This window comes from Fundulus heteroclitus, unplaced genomic scaffold (assembly GCF_011125445.2).
Source record: "Fundulus heteroclitus isolate FHET01 unplaced genomic scaffold, MU-UCD_Fhet_4.1 scaffold_72, whole genome shotgun sequence".
In the NCBI taxonomy this organism is placed as follows: Eukaryota; Metazoa; Chordata; class Actinopteri; order Cyprinodontiformes; family Fundulidae; genus Fundulus; species Fundulus heteroclitus.
The window spans coordinates 1,291,721-1,309,315 of record NW_023397165.1 but is presented as its reverse complement, the minus strand read 5'-3'; the positions used below and the strand labels follow the sequence as shown (position 1 = coordinate 1,309,315).

Sequence of the window (17,595 nt, the reverse complement as noted above, 5' to 3'; positions counted from 1 at the left end):
CTTTGCCCTAAGCCCTGGTTTTGCATTCATTCATTCACCCATTCATTGTTTTTTTTGTTGTTTTGTTTCTACCAGACCTATTATTTGTGCAGGAATGTGTGGAAAAAAATAAAATAACGCGGCGATTGCACCAGCTGAGATAGCTGTTGTTACACCTGGACCAGTTCTTTACATTCAAAAAAAGTGCATGCATGCTGAATGTCTGGCCACAGTCGCGTAGTGATGACTTTCCCTGCATTGGATGAGTTAAAAACAGTTTCATTTGGGGGGGGAACGCCCCCCGCATAAAACAGAACGGTGATTTGAAAGATTTGCAGGAGCTCTGAAAGGTGGGTTTACATGTGTCAGTCTGCGCTGTGATAGAAGTTTTGATTGAAATACCGTCTTTTGTTTTCCCGCTTTAAGATATCTCTTGGAGCTATTCTACACACAATTACATCAAACTTGGGGTCATACACTTGTCGTTTGTCCGGCTGATTGGAGGAGGGGGGAAGGGAGAAGAGAGGGACAGGAAACAGATGATCTGCTCAGCGCTGAGGTGTGTTTTTTTTTTTTTTTCTGCCTCGAGGATCTGAGCTGTGATTTGTTTGGATCAGCAGCAGGTAGCAGTGTTGGCATGTGCCCGATTTAAAACCAACGCCACAAAAGACGGTATGAAACAGATGCAACAACACACATTGTCATATGTATTTCTTTTGCATCTACTGTGTCGTTCGCTAAAGACGTAAAGGAAAGAACTGCTTTGCATGTGCGGTATGTGCAGCTCCATGCTTGCCTCTGTCGGAGGATGCAGTGTTAAACACTGACTCGCCTGCGTTTTGACTGGGTTTTAACGCAGCAAATTCATGCCATAAAGGAAAACACTCATTCAGTTATCCCAGAATAAAAGTTAAACGACCCCCCTCAAGCATATAGCTCAGTAAATGCATCCGTAAGAGAAATAATTATGACAATGTGCACCGTCCTGTTATTTTTTTCCTTTTTTTCTCCTTGTTTAGGTTTTTCTAAACCGCCAATTTAAGACTTCCACATTTAGGACAGGTTTTGGTTTACTTTCCCAAAGCATGTTCTGGCTCATGAGATGCAGAATTGTCCCACTGCAGGTCAAAACAGATCTTTGTGTCAGGATGCTCAAAGGAAAAAAACGAGGTCGCGGTGGCCTTCACAAGGAGATGCTGCTGTAGAGCTCGTCGATCCTCTTCTTGAAGAATTCCTTCAGCTCAGGTCGTTTGGCCTTTAGCGTCGGGGTCAGGAGGCCGTTCTCGATGGAGAACATCTCATTGTGGATGTAGATGTTCTTCACCTTTTAAAAGGAAATGGGAGTATGAACATTTAGACAGGGAGCACTTTGAAACTATTGTGAATTAGGTTAAATGTCCCTCTACAGGTTCCCCCTCTCTGCCACAAGCTTTTTGTGGCCATCAACTTAGATTTTTCTGAGTAGATTTTTTTAACCACTCTTCCTGGGAGAATAGGTTTACTGGAAAGGACCAAGCTTTTATTTAGTCCGCAAATTCTCAATAGTTCTGATGATGGAGCGACTTTATATGGATGGTCCCTCCAGAACATATTGTCAGCGGATTTTTACTGTTTCAATACCAGTGAGTCTTTTGGGTCTTTGTCCTGTTGGCACAAATTTGTGCCCAATTTCTAACCCTCGGAAATTTGTTAGCACGTTCAAGAACATGATGATGAAACTGCTGGACAGAGGCAACCAAAAGACATAAGAAGAAAATACAGCTCTACACTGCAAAAACGGAACTTGAAATAAGTAAAATGTTCTTAAAATGAGTGTATTTGTCCTTGATTTGAGTAGGTAAATAAGATGTTTTGCCAATGGAATAAGATTTTTTCACATAAAATAGGAACAACTCATCTCCATCATCTTATTTCAAGTGCAGGATGTCTAATTATCTTATTTTAGGGGTCAAAATACTCATTCCATTGGCAAATAATCTTATTTACCTGCTTAAATCAAGGACAAATACACTAACTTTAAGAACATTTTACTTATTTTTAGATCAGTTTTTGCAGTGTACAGAGAGGGAGAGCTGCTTGAATTCTGTCTCCTTGCTTTAAGGCTGGTTTTGAGTCCTACTTGAACAACTCTTCAAACGTTTCAATATTTATATGAATAAAAAGGTATTTAAACAGCTTTCCGCACTTTTTTTTAAACTTTTCTGTTTAAAGTCACTTAGAATTACAAAAATTGTTTTTCTTAAATGCCAAGTGCCTTGAGATGACGTGTATCATGAATTGGCGCTATATAAATAACATTTTATTGAATCGAACTGAATTGCCAGAACAGTACCACAAATAATTGTTTTAGGTCATTTTTGTTCATTTTTAGAAGTTTATCTATAGTTCTGTATGCAGTTTACGATACATTTTTTAATGCATGACTTGGTTCAACAATTTGGGGTGTCCGTCCACCAGCTTCTCACAATAGCCTGTGGGAATTTCGGCCCATTTCTCCTGACAGCTGAGACAGACTTGGTTGCACACACCTTTTCAGCTCTGTCCACAGAGATAAGGGTTTGTGATCCATGCACTGAAATACTAACTTTGTTATCTTTAAGCCACTTTTTTACTTATTTGGCTGCGTGAGTAGCTTTTTCCCCCCTATTAAAGGCAAAAAAAAAAAAAAAAAAAAAGACTTCCTGGACTTCTTGAGATGTTGCATCAATATTTTGACATGTTTTTTCCTCAGCGCACCAGTACCTCCTCCAGCAGAAATCTTACGCAGCAGGATGTTGCCATCCCCCGTACTTCACAGCTGAGATGCTGTTCTCAATTCTCGTAAGCTTCTCACTTTTTCCTCCAAATCTGAGTATGTCCAAAAGGGCTAAACATTTTTGACTGTATTTCTATTTGACCACAAGACACGTCACCAGAAATTTGGGTCTTCGTAATCTGCCTTTTTGCTCTCTGAGTGATAGGCTGAGAGGAATGTTAGGAGGTTTCAAAGAATGTTGGAGTTCATTACAAGATCGTGGGTTAAAAGTTCCTGGTAATATGTGTAAAAATGGGACTTAATGTCTTACTTGCTCAAAAGAAAGGAGGCCATTAGTTTTGCCCAGACGCACCAAATCTTCAAGGATGGCCTTCTTCAGTTCCTATTAACAGACAAGATACATATGTGTGTGTTTATATATATATATGTGTTTGTGTTCAATTTCAATCAGTTACAGAATATATTAGTGTTTATAAAAGTTTGACCGACCGTGTTTTTACAAAGGTCCTTGTAAGTGCCCAGAATGCCTTTCTTCTTGGCCCACCCGGGCATCACTTCAGGGTCAGGAACCACGATACCCACCAAAAAGGACTGGAGGAAGCGGTCACAGAATCGACCCAGGAGGAAAACACACAGACAAATGATCCCGCGTGAAAAGCTACAAACTGCATTCAGTTTATAGCTGCAGATTTCTGTCACATCAAAGTACTGCGGGGTTTAGCATGACAGAGGCCTACCTGCAGACTATCCCCGTGAACGTAGAGCTGTGCCACAGGTTCACTCCTGATGTAGATGTTCTCGATCTTCTCGGGGGAGATGTACTCACCCTGCGCCAGCTTAAAGATGTGCTTTTTCCTGTCAATGATCTTCAGCGTGCCGTTCTACAGCAGGAGACGGGTTGAACAAAGCAAACATGAGGGGGGAAAAAAAAATCCTCGTATAATCACAACAGCTTTTTTGGAACATCTCTTTGCGATACAGTCGGATATAGTCTGCTGTGAGCTTCATGTACGCACAGATAACCATTTGCCGATATCCCCGGTGTGAAGCCAGCCATCTGTGTCCAGCGTCTCGGCCGTTCTCTCTGGATCTTTGAGGTAGCCTTTGAATACGTTTGGTCCCTTCACACAGACCTGAAGGAAAATTTTTAAATACACACGGGACTGATGTTTGATATGAAACATACAGAAACCGACTCGTATGCAAAAAAAAATAAAAAAATAGACTAATGCTAAAAAAAAAAAAGAAAGTATGAAAGCTCTGAGATTGGAGTAATTTAAATAAAACCTTATATGCAATTCAAATGAGCAGTTATGCTAAAGATCACTGCTTACCTCTCCCTCACCCTTAGATGCAAAGTAGTTCTTCTCAGGAACATCCACCAGTTTAATGAGGTTACATGGCAGCGGAGCACCAACATGACCTATTAGCCAGGTAGATAAAACAGTAATAAGTCTACTTTGTAGCATTCCTTTGTAACATTTTCCTATAAATTCAAATAAATCTGTATTACTCTGTACACCTATTTGAGAAGTGAACAGCAGGGGGCGATGTTGCACTACATTCATTACTGGTTTGTGCAGGAGTTGTATTTCCTGCTACTGTTCAAAAACATGTTGAAGCACAGATGTCTGTAAAAACTACATGACTCTAAAAATCTTGGATTAAATTTAACTTTATCTTATCTCACATCTTAAACTGTATGCTTAAGCGACCTGTTGCAGCAAAAAATAAAATAAAAAAAATGTTGATTTCACTTTGATATGCTGAAGAAAATAACTTTGTCCTCAGAGGAAAAGATGTCTGGAAAGGTAAATTTGATGAAGGATTAAGGTTTCCGTAGAACCTCTCAGGACACAATGATTAGGTACTGTTTGTTCATCTGCTTTGGGTCATTGTCAAAGCCTCGCCTATCATTCCCTTTTCTTCAGTTGATACTCTTTTGTACACCATGCAAAGTTATTTGCTAGGCTGAATAATACTAAAAAGAAGTCAAACTAATAGCCAAGATTAACTTCTGTTCTAAAAGCATTAGAAGAATGTTTGGCTCCTTGGGAGAAAATTGCAGTGCAGTGTCACATTACGACCACAAACCTTTATTCCATTTCTGCCATCACATGTGGCACAATGTTGTTTAAAATACCAATGTTGTTTTATCTTTTTAAAATATTGCTCCTGTTTCTTTTAAGCTGAGAATTCAAGTACGCAAAATGACAAATGCTAAACTCTTTTTCATGAAGGATAAAGTAACTGTGCAGGATTTTGTTTTATTAGCCTCAGAGTCAGGCCGAATATAAGTCTACACCACATATTTTTTAATCGAATGATTTATTTCTTGTATTTTCAGGTTTCCACTATTTTATTTTGCCCTATCACACAAAATCCCAATTGAAGTACAGTGGCTCTCAGAAGTGTACAATCTTCTTTTAAAATGCCATGTTGTTGTGATGTTAAAAAAATTATAAAGGGGAAAATGTAAAAAAAAATAAAAAAGCCACAAATGCCTGTTTTAACGGGAATGCACTCTTTTGTGCTAATTTTATATTGAACCACATTTTGAACAAAACTAGCCCTCAGTCTTTTGTGATAGGAGTCTATCATCATCCTACATCTTGACTTTGTAATAATTGTCACTCCTACCTGCAAAAGTTCTCCAAACTGGGACATAGTGTGGGAACCTCCTGTCCACGGACTACTCTAGGTGACCCTAAATATTTTCTGTGAGAATGGACTCTTGGTAAACCATTCCAAAATGCAATATTTTCTTCTAATGAACCCGTTATAATTTAGACTTGTATGTATGTTTGGACCCGCTTTGCAGCTGAAAATTAAAATCCTGATCCGTCATTGGCTTACTAGAAATCACATGAATGTTTTGGGTCAAAACGAAATGTTTTTTGAACTCTTAAATGTCACCCGTGACAAAAAAAAAACTCGACCCCAGAGCAACCCCAGATAATGATGCTACCACCTCCATGTTTCACTCTGACTATGATGATCTGTTGGTGATGCGCAAAGTTGTCTTTTAAAGAGCAGATGTTAAAGCTGGACCAATAAGTGTAAGTCTATCTTGTTTATCTATTTGATAAACCAGGTTAGTGTAGCTTTTAAAAATCCCATAAAAGATTTGCTTGCGTTTTCTATTTAATTCTTCAGGAAAAGACCACAATAAAAGAGGTATCAGCTGTGATGCACTATGATCTCACCTTTACATCATAAAACCCTGACAATTAAACAGGGGGAAGGACAGTTCTGAGATAGACTCTGCATTAAAGTCTGTAATTGTTACATGAATAAGATCAGCGAAGGCTTAGTGGCAATGAATACGTTCAGTGCAGGGCCTTGTAAGAACAATGTGAGTGGTGGCCATAGGTTTCTTCACAGTCCTGCTGTCTGATGCAGAGTTGCCGTGTATTTCAGCAACACCAAACTCTGAGAATTTTACAATCCTTAATGGTAATTTAGAAAATGACTAACTGGAGAAATCAACACATCTTCTGCAAATCAGAATCGTTTTCATTTAAAATATCCTATTATATATGGCATGCGGCAGCTGGGTATTGACGTGTAACTTTGTGTAGAAAGCAGTTTCAAATTAGGACCCTTGTGCATGAAACTCCAGAGGGAATATTACTGGGAGTTTATCGCAAAGAGTGGTCATTAAAGTACAACAATAGAGGCCAATATAACCGCTGCCGAGCTTTTGTGCCTGCTTGCAGATGTGGGAGATCACCTAAGCAAACAGACTGAACAGCTCTTTCATCTCCATTTAATGGACAAGGCCGCTCCCACTTTTTTCCTTTTTTAGAAACTGTATATGGACTTCCTTGCCCTCCCACTCACATTTTTCCCCCCCGCCTCCATAAATCATCTACACAGAAAAGAGGAGACGCAGCTAGAGTGTCTGAGCTGTTACATCACCATGACACCCACGCAGCACACAACCGCAGAGTGGAGCCGTTCACGCAGAACAGCAACAACAAACTGCCTTTATGAGGTTTACGACCATAATGACTTTAATCAAGCCGCTTTTTATGCGGGCCGGTTGATTGCGGCCCAACGTCAAGGCTCGCTGTCATCACTTTTTGACCTCCGCTCGGCGGCTTGAGTCGAGTAAACGAGCTCAGGTTTGAGCAGAGATTAGGATCTCTCTGTCTTTTCCAAGGCAAACGCAGAGGCTCACCTGAGGTCCAGTCTCCAGGTGTGGTGTAGGTACAGCCAGCCGTGCACTCCGTTTGTCCATACGCTTCATACACCTACGCAGAGACGTGGGAAATTCAGAGAGAATACTGTCCTACTGTTGTACAGTCTTGCTGAGCTGTGCAGATTAGGTACACTAAAGTGTCTGTGGATGAACTGTAATGTTATGGTAAACAAAATTTGGCCTTCTCAGAAATCTCTTCTAAAGAAAAAATGTCTGCTGCTTTCCGCACCACTAGATCATCAGATAATCTATAGCCATGCCTGTCGTGTACAGTAAATGTCAAATATGTCTGGTATGTGTGTGGTGGTGGTGGGCGTTTGTCTGACCTGGCAACCTAGAGCGGCTCTGAGAAAGCTCAGGACGGTTGGTGAGGTAGGAGCTGCTCCTGTTATGATCATCCTCAGCCTGCCTCCCAGGCTCGCCTGTATCAACATGAGACATATATTAATCAGAGGGAGGAATCTCACTGTTGTTAGCAAAATAGATGTTGGGCAGAAATTTGGGAAAAAAGCTACACCAGTTTGAAGACATTTTTTCGATGTATCTCTTTTTAAAAAAATAATAAACGTCACAGGGATCTTTTTCTGATTCAGGCTTCATTTAAAGAACCTCAGCACCCTCCACACTTATTGCCACTCCTGCTAGAAATGTGCAAGAAGCCCTAAAAATAAGATATTTTTGCAGCAGCATCATCTCACACTGAGATTAGGCAATTTATTACTTACAAGTAGCTATTTCTGGAAGATTGGCCAATACCTGCCTTTCTTGAATGGCACGTTCTCATGCCTTTCCCATTTCTTTTTTTTTTTTTTTTTTTTTTTTTTTTTACAGTGCCAGCGTGTTAACCTCAGCGCGACCCACAAGCCTTTTGCAACCTTTAAGGGTTCAATCAGCGCCCTGCATTTTGTTCCATCAACCTTTGCATCAACTCTGACAAGCTTCCTCTGTACCTGCTGAAAATAGAATTCCCCACAGCATGATGCAGCCACTGCCATGTTTCAGTGTGTGTGTGTGTGTGTGTGTGGGGGGGGGGGGGGGTATTCGTCTTTGCATATTTGCACTTAAGCTAAACAGAAATTCCTGAATAACCTGTTAGAAGTTCAAATGGAGGCACCATTGACTAATTTCTTAAGGTAAGTTATTTTTTTTCCTTCAGGGTGAGCAAATGCACACAAATTAAAATTGGGTTTCTTTACATATTTTCCGTTTAAAAATTTTACTAATGGTTTAACGGATTCATTTATTTGATGAATTTTAAACCATATTTGCCAGATAATGACAAGGGGTATGGAAATAAGCATCGCTATGGCGTGACGTGGCCACTGCCTTCTCCTTGTTTTTACTCGGTTTTATTGATTCTTTTATTGTTTTTGACTGTCTGTCCTCATTGTTTTATGTTTTAAATGTTTCATCATTTTTATATGCAGCACTTTGTCCCTGCCATGGTTGTTTTAAAGTGATTTATAAATAAATAGATAAAATAAGTAAAATATGTGAAGGGCACTGAATAAAAAAACAAACATGCTGTTCTTATTAAAGGAATTCAGGGAGCTATTTCAGGGCAACTTTAAATTTTTGTGGGCTAAGGAGCCAAAAAAAAAAAAACTTTTTTTAATTTTAGTTTCATTCTTACTCACTCTTTGGAAAAGGTTATGCACAGACTGGGATTGAGACAATATTTTGCAATGGTGCTTAGGGGGAATGAAACAGCATTTACCTGAATCTTACTGAAGAAGATCTTGTCCCAGATGCTGTCGCTGCGAATGATACCTCTGCTGACCTCAGCTCCTTTTCTCTTGGCAGCAAAGTTGAGCAACCAGCGCTTCAGCGGGGTGTTTGCCTGGTTGAAAATCTGAAAAAAAAAAAGATATTTTCAGCTGGATTGTTTTTCCTTCCAGGTCTGAATTTTGGTTTTTAGCTACTTATTTATTTACCCACTTAGTGGACCCAACTGCCTAAAAATACATTTGGGAATTTGTGTAATTAATTAGTTTTTTTCCAACAAACGTCTTGTGGGAACTGTGGAAGCTTACTTGTACACCTCAAGGTTTAAAAGAGAACTTTCCGTGTTTGTTCACCTCACCTTGTCGTACATGCGGTTGAGCAGCCGAGGCACCACGGGGAAAATGGTTGGCCGCAGGGCCTTCATGTCGTCCGGCAGGAGCCGGATGTCGCCCTGATAGAACCCGATCCGACCTCCATGGCAGTAGACCACATTCTGCAGAGGCAGACAGAACAAACACAGTTACCCTAAAGATCAGGTATCTGCAAACTAAATCCTGTCGTGTTAAGGAAACTTTTCAATATGCGACCATACTAATAATTTCTCAATATTACAAAAAAAAAGATGATAAAATTAATGGAACTTACAATAGTGCCTCATAAAATCATTCACACGCCTAGAACTGTTCCATGTTTCATGTCACAACCGCAAACCCTAATGTACTTTGGTCAGATTTTATGTGTCAGACAAAGATAAAGCAGCACATAGGATGGAAGCAAAATTTAGGCACAGAGATGCATGATTATTGGGTCGTGGCCGAGTGGTTAGAGCAGTGTGTTTGCACTCAGAGAAGGATGCAAGTACCTGGTTCGATCCCCAGTGATGGCAAATTTGGGTCCCTGAGCAAGACCCTTAACCCCAGATTGCTCCCCAGGCGCCGCACAGTGGCAGCCCACTGCTCCCCAAGGGGATGGGTTAAGATGCAGAAGTGAATTTCTCCATTGTGAGATCAATACAGTTCAATTATTTATTATTATCGATTGTTTTGGTAAATAAAAAAATCTGACCACAGTTGCTGTCCCTCCTGTAGAAAAACATCCTCTCAGCACGATGCTGCCGCCACCATCTTTTACAGTGACTGTGTTTTCCAGGTCCCCATACGGCTTGCCTCAAACTGAAAACCAAACATTTTATTTTCTTTCAAGAATGATTTCTTTGTTGCTACTCTCCCACAAAGGTCATATTTGTAGAGTGCAGTTTCTCCCATTTGAACTGTGGATTTAAGGCATCAAAAACTGCCCTTCAGTTTGGTGGCTACGTCTTAGTAGGTCTGGTTTCTGACGCAGTATTAAACAGCTGTCTGAAAGATGTTAAAAGCTTCAGATACTGTTTTAAAACCCAACTCTGCTTTAGCATTCTTCACAACTTTCTTCCTGATGTGTTTTCTGTGTTCCTTGGTCTTGATGATGCCATTTACTCATTAAGTTCTCCAATAAACTGAGGCCTTCACAGATTTAGTTGGCATTAACCTGTTCATTGGATAACTCTATTTACTTGTTACGTTACTGCTTAAAGGGATCCTTGATCAGTTGAACACGTTGGCCTAAATATGTTGAAATTTCCCTATTAACTTAAAACTTACTGTCTGTGTAAAAACTCACAATTAATTCATAAATTTTAAATCCTTTGTTATATTTTTCCCCCATGGAGGTCGGCATTTTTTTCACCTGCGCAATGCATGCTGGGTTGAAGATGCGGTTAGGTCCTACTGGACTGGAACCTACAGAGTTATCCGAGATGTTTTTTTTAATCATATTGCGCTTGGCGGTGTAAATTTAGACAATGCCACGCTGTGTCGCTGTTGGCTGTAATTTACAAAAACAACAGAAAAAGTGAGGTGGGTCTTCGCTGCTTCCCACATGAAAAAAAAACAGCACCGTTGGAAGAACACAACTTCCGAAGTACCCACATTTGTGCTCTTAACGCCTCTCTCCGGAAGACTTTGAGTTAATCGTACAAAAAAAATGGATGACAACAGGTGGGGGTTACCCTCGCAGGGTAAAACCACCTGCCGTGCCGACTATTTTCATCCACAAAGTGCTTTATTATTATTATTATTATTATTATTATTATTATTATTATTATTATTATTATTATTATTATTATTGTCGTGCTCCGGTTCAAAGTGAAAAGGTTTAACGATGCTCATTGCTGTTTTGGCTGGACGGAGCTAGCGCTATAGGACCTAGCATACATCATCTACCCAGAATACATTTCAGCGTAAACAATATGGCAACGTCCATGTGACAATATTTTATTTAAATGTATCAAAACTAAACAACTTACAGTGTTTTTATTGTATTGTTTATACATTTAAAAGTAGATATTTCTCACATAAAGTCTATTGTTACAACTAATGGTGGATCCCTTTAAGTTACTTGATTGTTCTGGATTTTGTATGGGGAGTGGGGGTAGAACTTAAAGAGGGATGAAAACACACGCATAAGAAGCTTTACAGCTTGTTTTTTAAAATATTGAAAATGTATCCAGTTCCTTCCGCTTCAAAATGACTTTGATCCATTGTGTTGGTTCTATTGAAACCCATTCAAGCTTGTGTTTGCAATAATGTGACAAAAAGTACAGTGATTAATGAGCACATTAATAAAAACCACAGATAACCTCACTACTTCTGATAAACTTACTTGGTCATTCACACGGGTGCCAGTTTATGCCTATGTAATCAGAGTTGCCGTAAATGTCATGCCGTTTATTACCACACTCCCGAGTTTCATGGCATTTTGAGAAAAAGAGGAACCTTAAAGCGATGTTTCAGTAGTGTTATCACTTTATGTGTGCAAGGGACTCTGTTAATGTAATTACCGTAAACTGAGGGCACAATGGAGAACGTCTGTACACTTGGAATTATTAAGCTTTAATGAAAATTAAATGCAGGGGTTCCCAACTCTGGCCCTCAGGGCCCACGGTCTTGCATGTTTTGAGTGGGTCCCTGCTCTCCTTTTACTCAGATGTGCTGAACCCGGAAAATATGCAGTTAAGTCAAGTTATTTAAAGCAACAGCAAATAAGGATTTAAGATTATCTTTTATCTCATCAACATTTTTTTGTGAGTGGCCATAACGGTAAAAGCAACCCCAAGCAGCAGGACCTCAGACACGCCCACAGGACAGCCTTACCCCACACACAGGGGAAAGCCAGGGCACCAAGACACCCAACACGTCACAACATCCACTACAGTCCAACCCAAGACCAGAGCCAGGTCACGCCAAGGACACAAGCACTGTGCACCAAGACAACGCAGCAATGAGGAGGGAGAGCTCCACCCCCAAGAGCCCTCAACCTCAACAGGCTCAAGTTCTCCATGGCATCTGTGCATTAGATGGTCAAAAGAAGGGCCCTGGGCGATCCCACCGGGCGACACAGAAAAAGGGGGATCAGGGAGAGCAGACCAAGAAGGGACTTCATTTCTAAAGTTCCCAATCTCACTTGGTACCTGTATTGCTTTTCAGCATTTGCAGCAGCCAACCCGAAATATTAATTTGTTAATTGCATATATGCGATATTACAAATACCTTAAAATTATCTTTTCGTAATTTATTTGATTAGGGCTTTCCAAGAGCTACAATTATTATTTCCATGTTTGAAAACTGATAAATATGTTGTTGTTTTTTTGTCAACTATCAACTTTTTATTTTTATTTTATATTGTATAGTATTGCATAACTTCTCAGGTCACTTGAAAGCCGCATGAGAGACAAACTATGAAAGGCCGTTACTCAAATTAGCAGCACAGGAAGTCAGTCAGTAGCAGTGGGGCACATTTCAAACTGCTGCTTTTCATTTCCAAAACACGATGACAACCAGCTAACACCCAGTTATAGACTTATGTGCAATTCTTTTGCAGGTGGTTAACAATTCGAAGTTTGGTTCCTGTCAAATGCGTTCAAAAAACAAGCCCGTGCAGATTTCGTACGGCTCTTCAAGATGACTGAGGGTGAAGCACTGCACAATGCTGCATGTTTGTTGTGCGACGTTGCTGAACTTGCTTTTATGGTGTGACCCGAAGCGCCGCTCTCTGGGGAAGTTAGGTGGTTTCCTGTGTCTGGGTCCCACGCCTCTGACAACACTCCTGTGCTGTGTGCTAAAAAACCTCTGCCACATGCTGCACAAATCGGTCACAATCACAAATAACATGCACACGCTCCTTTGTACATCTAAAAAAGGGCATCCTGGTTTAACACCCCCACTTCAGTCAAAAAAAAAAAAAAAAAGGGTTTTAAGCTGTTAAAAGATTCATGACTGAGTGTGTGACTGATTACTGATAAATGATGCAATCGGGTCTAAATACAAACCCAGAAATGTATACCGGTCTCAGTTGTCTCGCACAGCCTGTTTGTCTATTTCGGAGGTCTGGGTTCGCTGGGTTGTTTGCTGTAGGCAATCAGCGGCTTGGATGAAAAGACTAAACATCAATGAATAAGAGACGCTTTCCCGTCTCAACAGATCAAGCTTATTAATGCATTCAGCTCATCTTTTTTCAAAACAAGCCAGTCCAACCAGCTATCTTTACCTAGCTGTAAATAATGAGGTACTGGAGGTTATGACAGAGCCGAACAAAGCAGCAAACTGTGCACTGTAAAGGGTGTGGATCATTTTGTTAAGGTATCACTGTAAAGTGCTGGGAGACAGCTAGGGCTCCAGCCCCATCCATATTTAAAATATATATATATATATATATATATATATATATATATATATATATATATATTCTAAAACCTAGTTTTCTGGTTTTCTTCTTACTCATGATAGATTATTGATTTTCTTCTCTATAAAGCGATCCTGACTTTGCTCTCAGGACTATAACAATCTAAATTTTGTTAAAGCAAAATAGAGAAACTTTTCAATGAAACTTCATCTTGTTTTAGGTCATATTTTATTAGCTTTTTAAATGGTAGTTATTATTTATTTATTTTTTAATCAAAACAGGTCTCTATTGTAAAAAAGACCTTGAAGATGTAGATGAGCTGTGTAACTCCTCCTTGCAATTCTCTGGAATTCTCTCCCTCCAGACATCCGTAATACTGCCACCTTTAACCAGTTCAAGCCTAAACACAACACCCATCTGTTCAACAGTGCATATTCTCTGTGATTGCCAGTTCATTGTAACTTTTATTTTTGCTGTTTTATCTTTGTTGTTCTGCTTGTTCTTGTACACTGTCCTTGCATGTTCTGAATGGCGCTTTTTAAATAAAATGCATTATTATTGTGAATAAAAGTTAAATTCATTTTTTTCTGAATTTCCTAACTTTAAAGAAAAAGAGGAGCACAGAGACAATATATCCAAAATACAAAACCTTAAGTAGAAGAACCTTTAATAGGGAAAAATCAGCACCATTTGTTTAATGTCGATACAAATCCTGGATCATCTGTTAATAAGACATGTTGCTGCTTCCTGTTGCAGAATTATTATGTTTACTGTACACCAGGTTTGCTATGCTCTTTTGTCTTTAAAGGTGCTTTATGTCTCCATCAAGACATTTTAATGGAGAATAATGTGCATTCGGTGTCTTAAAGGAGCTACAAGTAAGATATTTACTGTAAAATCAACCTAAATCATTCACATTTGTCACCTGGGATGGAAATAACAGTCTCTATAAACAATCCGGTCCTCTACCCTAAAAAAATGTCTTTAGTCTCTTTTTCTCCTTTCAAACCTAGATGTATGGTCCAGAACTATTTTGGTTCAGAGTGTAGCCCATGTTTACTTCCTGGTTCCTGAGCCAATCATCTGAGAGTTCCCAGCGATCCCAAAACAGAGCGCAGCATTTGGTATTTTATCTTGGCAAAAGAGCAGCAGCCTGCTAACATGGAAGCCAGTAAGAGGAGCAGACCAAAAATAGAACAGAATACAACCTTATATACCTATACCGTGTTAGTAAAAATTCAGTTGAGTTTCACAGCCGCAGGACCGTTGTGTAAATGGCGGGTCTCGGTAAAAAGGCATAGTGTATGCGTTGTTCTAATCTTAACCACTAGGGGTCATTATTACCTGTTGGTCCGTTCAAAAGCATTCATGCACCTTCAATTCTTTTCCCATTTTTTTTACATATTACAATGACAAACTTTATAGTCAGTATAAATAAAGCAACTGAAGACCTCAGAAGTTTGTAAGGAAACATTTACAAACAACATCACGAAGACCAAGGAACACAGACATGTCAGGAATAAAGTTGTGAAGATGTTTAACACAGGGTTTACATTATAAAACAAGCTTGTCCAAGATTTGGACATCTGACAGCTCAATGTTTAATTTATCTTCCAAAAATGTAAAGGAAATTGTACAGCTGCAAACCTACGGAGGCACCCAGACTTTGGAGGAGATGCAGAAATCCACAGATCAGGTCGAAGAATCTGCTGAAAGCTAGCAGTCATGGACTCATCAAATCTTTGTTAAACATTGTCAGAAAGGAAGCCACAAGAAATCCTATTTGTAGTTGACCAAAACGCACGTAAGAGACACAGCAAATACGTGCAAGAAGATGCTTTGGTCACGTGAGACCAATGTTTAACCTTTAAGCATATGTGCCAATGGGTTTGTAGCTATTACGTGATAAAATGTGGAAAAAGGGGCAGAGTACTTTTGCTACTGTGCATTCAGCATAACAAATAAAAAACTACTTTGCATAACTTTTTATGTAGCTGGTAAAGCGTGGGAAAGATGGAAGAAGCCAAAAGCAGTCGGATGAAGCTTGTCCGAGTCAGACCTCATCGTACACAGCATACACGTGGTCTGATTGGCTAAGGCTTTGTTGTCGTTTAGCTCATCTAAAACGATTAACGCGTTGGACTGTTTATAACGTCTCGCCGATTTATAACTTTGCGAGCTGGATGGGACACTGGGATGGGTCCGTGGGCAGAATATGGCCCGGTTGATTATGGTAAATGTGTAAAACTGAGGAAAACAGATGTTAAGTTCATCAGCCTCCATCAGCATGGCGGCTGTAATTTTTCACATTTTATAGGCATTTTCAGTTTTTCCACAGATCTGATAAATGTACTAAAATAAAAACCGGTCAATGGATGACTTACACCACCAGTCAAAAGTCTGGACACAACCTTTATGGGTGATTGCGGCTCAGTGGGCGACAGTGTCATAGTGGGTAGAGTTGTTGTGTTGCAACATGAAGGCTTTTGGTTTGATTCCAGCTTCCACCTTCACATGTCAATATGCCCCTGAGCAAGGCACTATTCTCAAGCTGGTCCACCGATCTGCGTGTTGGTTTAAGAATGTGTGCGCATTAGTGAGTGCGTTTGGTGCATATAGCTAAAGTGGGAATAGCTCTCTATAAATTCAGTCTTATTCAATGTAAATGTGTGAGTTGCCTTTTAAACGTTTGACTTGTAGTGTGTTTATGTTTATGACTAACCTGGATGGAAAGCATTGGAAAATGTTCCTATTTTTCCAAGCCACAAAAGGCGCAAGCAAAAGCAGTGACCAATGCTGAAACCGAAATCTAGTCCATGGCCCAACAACAGATTTTTAAGCATGAAAGAAAAAAATGTGGACTTTGTTACCACAGAGTCTGCTAATCCAAAAAAAAGAAAAAAAAACACCCCACAAAATTCCAGCGTTTACAATAATTCCTACATTAATATCAATAAACAACTAAAGCCTTTTATAAAAACGTGTTTAAACAACATGTTTAACAACAATGATGCAGAAAGACATGAGTTTAAACTGTTTGGTTTCTTGTAAATAAAGGGTTTCAGCCTCTCTCTCTCTCTCTCTCTCTCTCTCTCTCTCTCTCTCTCTCTCTCTCTCTCTCTCTGTGCGTGTGTGCGTGCTTTCCAAGTGATGCAACTTGCCCTCCAGTGGGTATAAACTACAGGTGTGGCATTTATTGTAAATGCTGGAAAGCAAAACTTGAGGAAAGGAAAAAGGAGTGGCAAGCTTCTAAGTCCCACCTCTGCAGGCAGCTGTAAACACCCACCTTCCATTTTTCCTACGCCCACGCGCCAACCCCCTGGAACTCTCTCACACACACACAGCCAGTGCATTCCTGTTCTCACAGATCTGTGGTCGGCCCATTTACCTCAATTAGTCTCTCAAACATGTGAGCCAGCGGCAGGAAGGAGATGAGGCAATCGTCTTGGTTTGGAAAAATGACTTTCTGCAGGACACACCAGGAAGGCAGCAGTTAGATTATCTTCACATGACACTGCCAGACAGTATGCAGTTAAAAAGTATTTGAGTTTTAAAAAGCAAATGATTCACCCCCGTTTAAAAAAAAAAACGTAACGTGATTCACTGGATTGGACACAGATCAAAGCCCAGAGGAATAAGAATAACTCACGTCTGTGACTTTAAGAAATCCTGCAAAGTCTGCTACTACGTTTCCATGGGTGAGCATGACTCCCTTGGGGTTTCCTGTGAAAGAAGACACAAAACAGACACCGGACTCATGAAAAACAATGAAGTTCCTGAGGAACAAAATGTCACTTAAAAACATTTGGGGGAATTCTATCCATATTTCCTGCCAAATATGACACTTTATAGTAAACGGCCTTCGTTACATTTGACTGATAGTTGAATCTGTGCTGGACAACGGCCAAAAATGGTCCGAGGAAAAAGGCATTCGAGCCATCCAAGCAGGTGAGAGCAGTTCCAGAGAATTTCACAGATATTTTAGGTGTGGCAGCAAATCATAATAGGTAGAGTTTGTTTCCCGGCGTGTTTCTAGGCTGTGCGCAGAGCTCGGTTTCAAGTGACACATTTTCATGAGCCGATACTCCAAGGTGGAATAGAATACAACAAACTTCAATAGATGGGACCCTTCGACTGAATTGCGAAGCGTGAACTGTAGCAGCGGGACAAAGGGATTGGTAAATGAGACGAGGAATCAGTTGAATACTGTACA

At 40.0% G+C, this 17,595-nt stretch overlaps 1 protein-coding gene across 2 annotated transcripts in view; it reads right to left on the bottom strand.

Moving 5' to 3' along the window:
- Positions 1–60: 60 nt before the first annotated feature.
- Positions 61–17,595, bottom strand: part of acsl6 (acyl-CoA synthetase long chain family member 6) — a 54,487-nt gene continuing 36,952 nt past the window's right edge. For both annotated transcript variants that reach the window (XM_012879434.3, XM_036134022.1), the window contains exons 10-21: positions 17,032–17,105; positions 16,771–16,848; positions 9,022–9,156; positions 8,656–8,790; positions 7,265–7,360; positions 6,918–6,990; positions 4,069–4,157; positions 3,751–3,867; positions 3,472–3,615; positions 3,224–3,325; positions 3,045–3,116; positions 61–1,303 (exon numbers count right to left, since the gene is read on the bottom strand). In XM_012879434.3, coding sequence (XP_012734888.1) covers positions 1,163–1,303; positions 3,045–3,116; positions 3,224–3,325; positions 3,472–3,615; positions 3,751–3,867; positions 4,069–4,157; positions 6,918–6,990; positions 7,265–7,360; positions 8,656–8,790; positions 9,022–9,156; positions 16,771–16,848; positions 17,032–17,105 — 1,256 coding nt within the window. In that variant the 3' untranslated portion in view covers positions 61–1,162. The remainder of the gene's footprint in view (positions 1,304–3,044; positions 3,117–3,223; positions 3,326–3,471; positions 3,616–3,750; positions 3,868–4,068; positions 4,158–6,917; positions 6,991–7,264; positions 7,361–8,655; positions 8,791–9,021; positions 9,157–16,770; positions 16,849–17,031; positions 17,106–17,595) is intronic.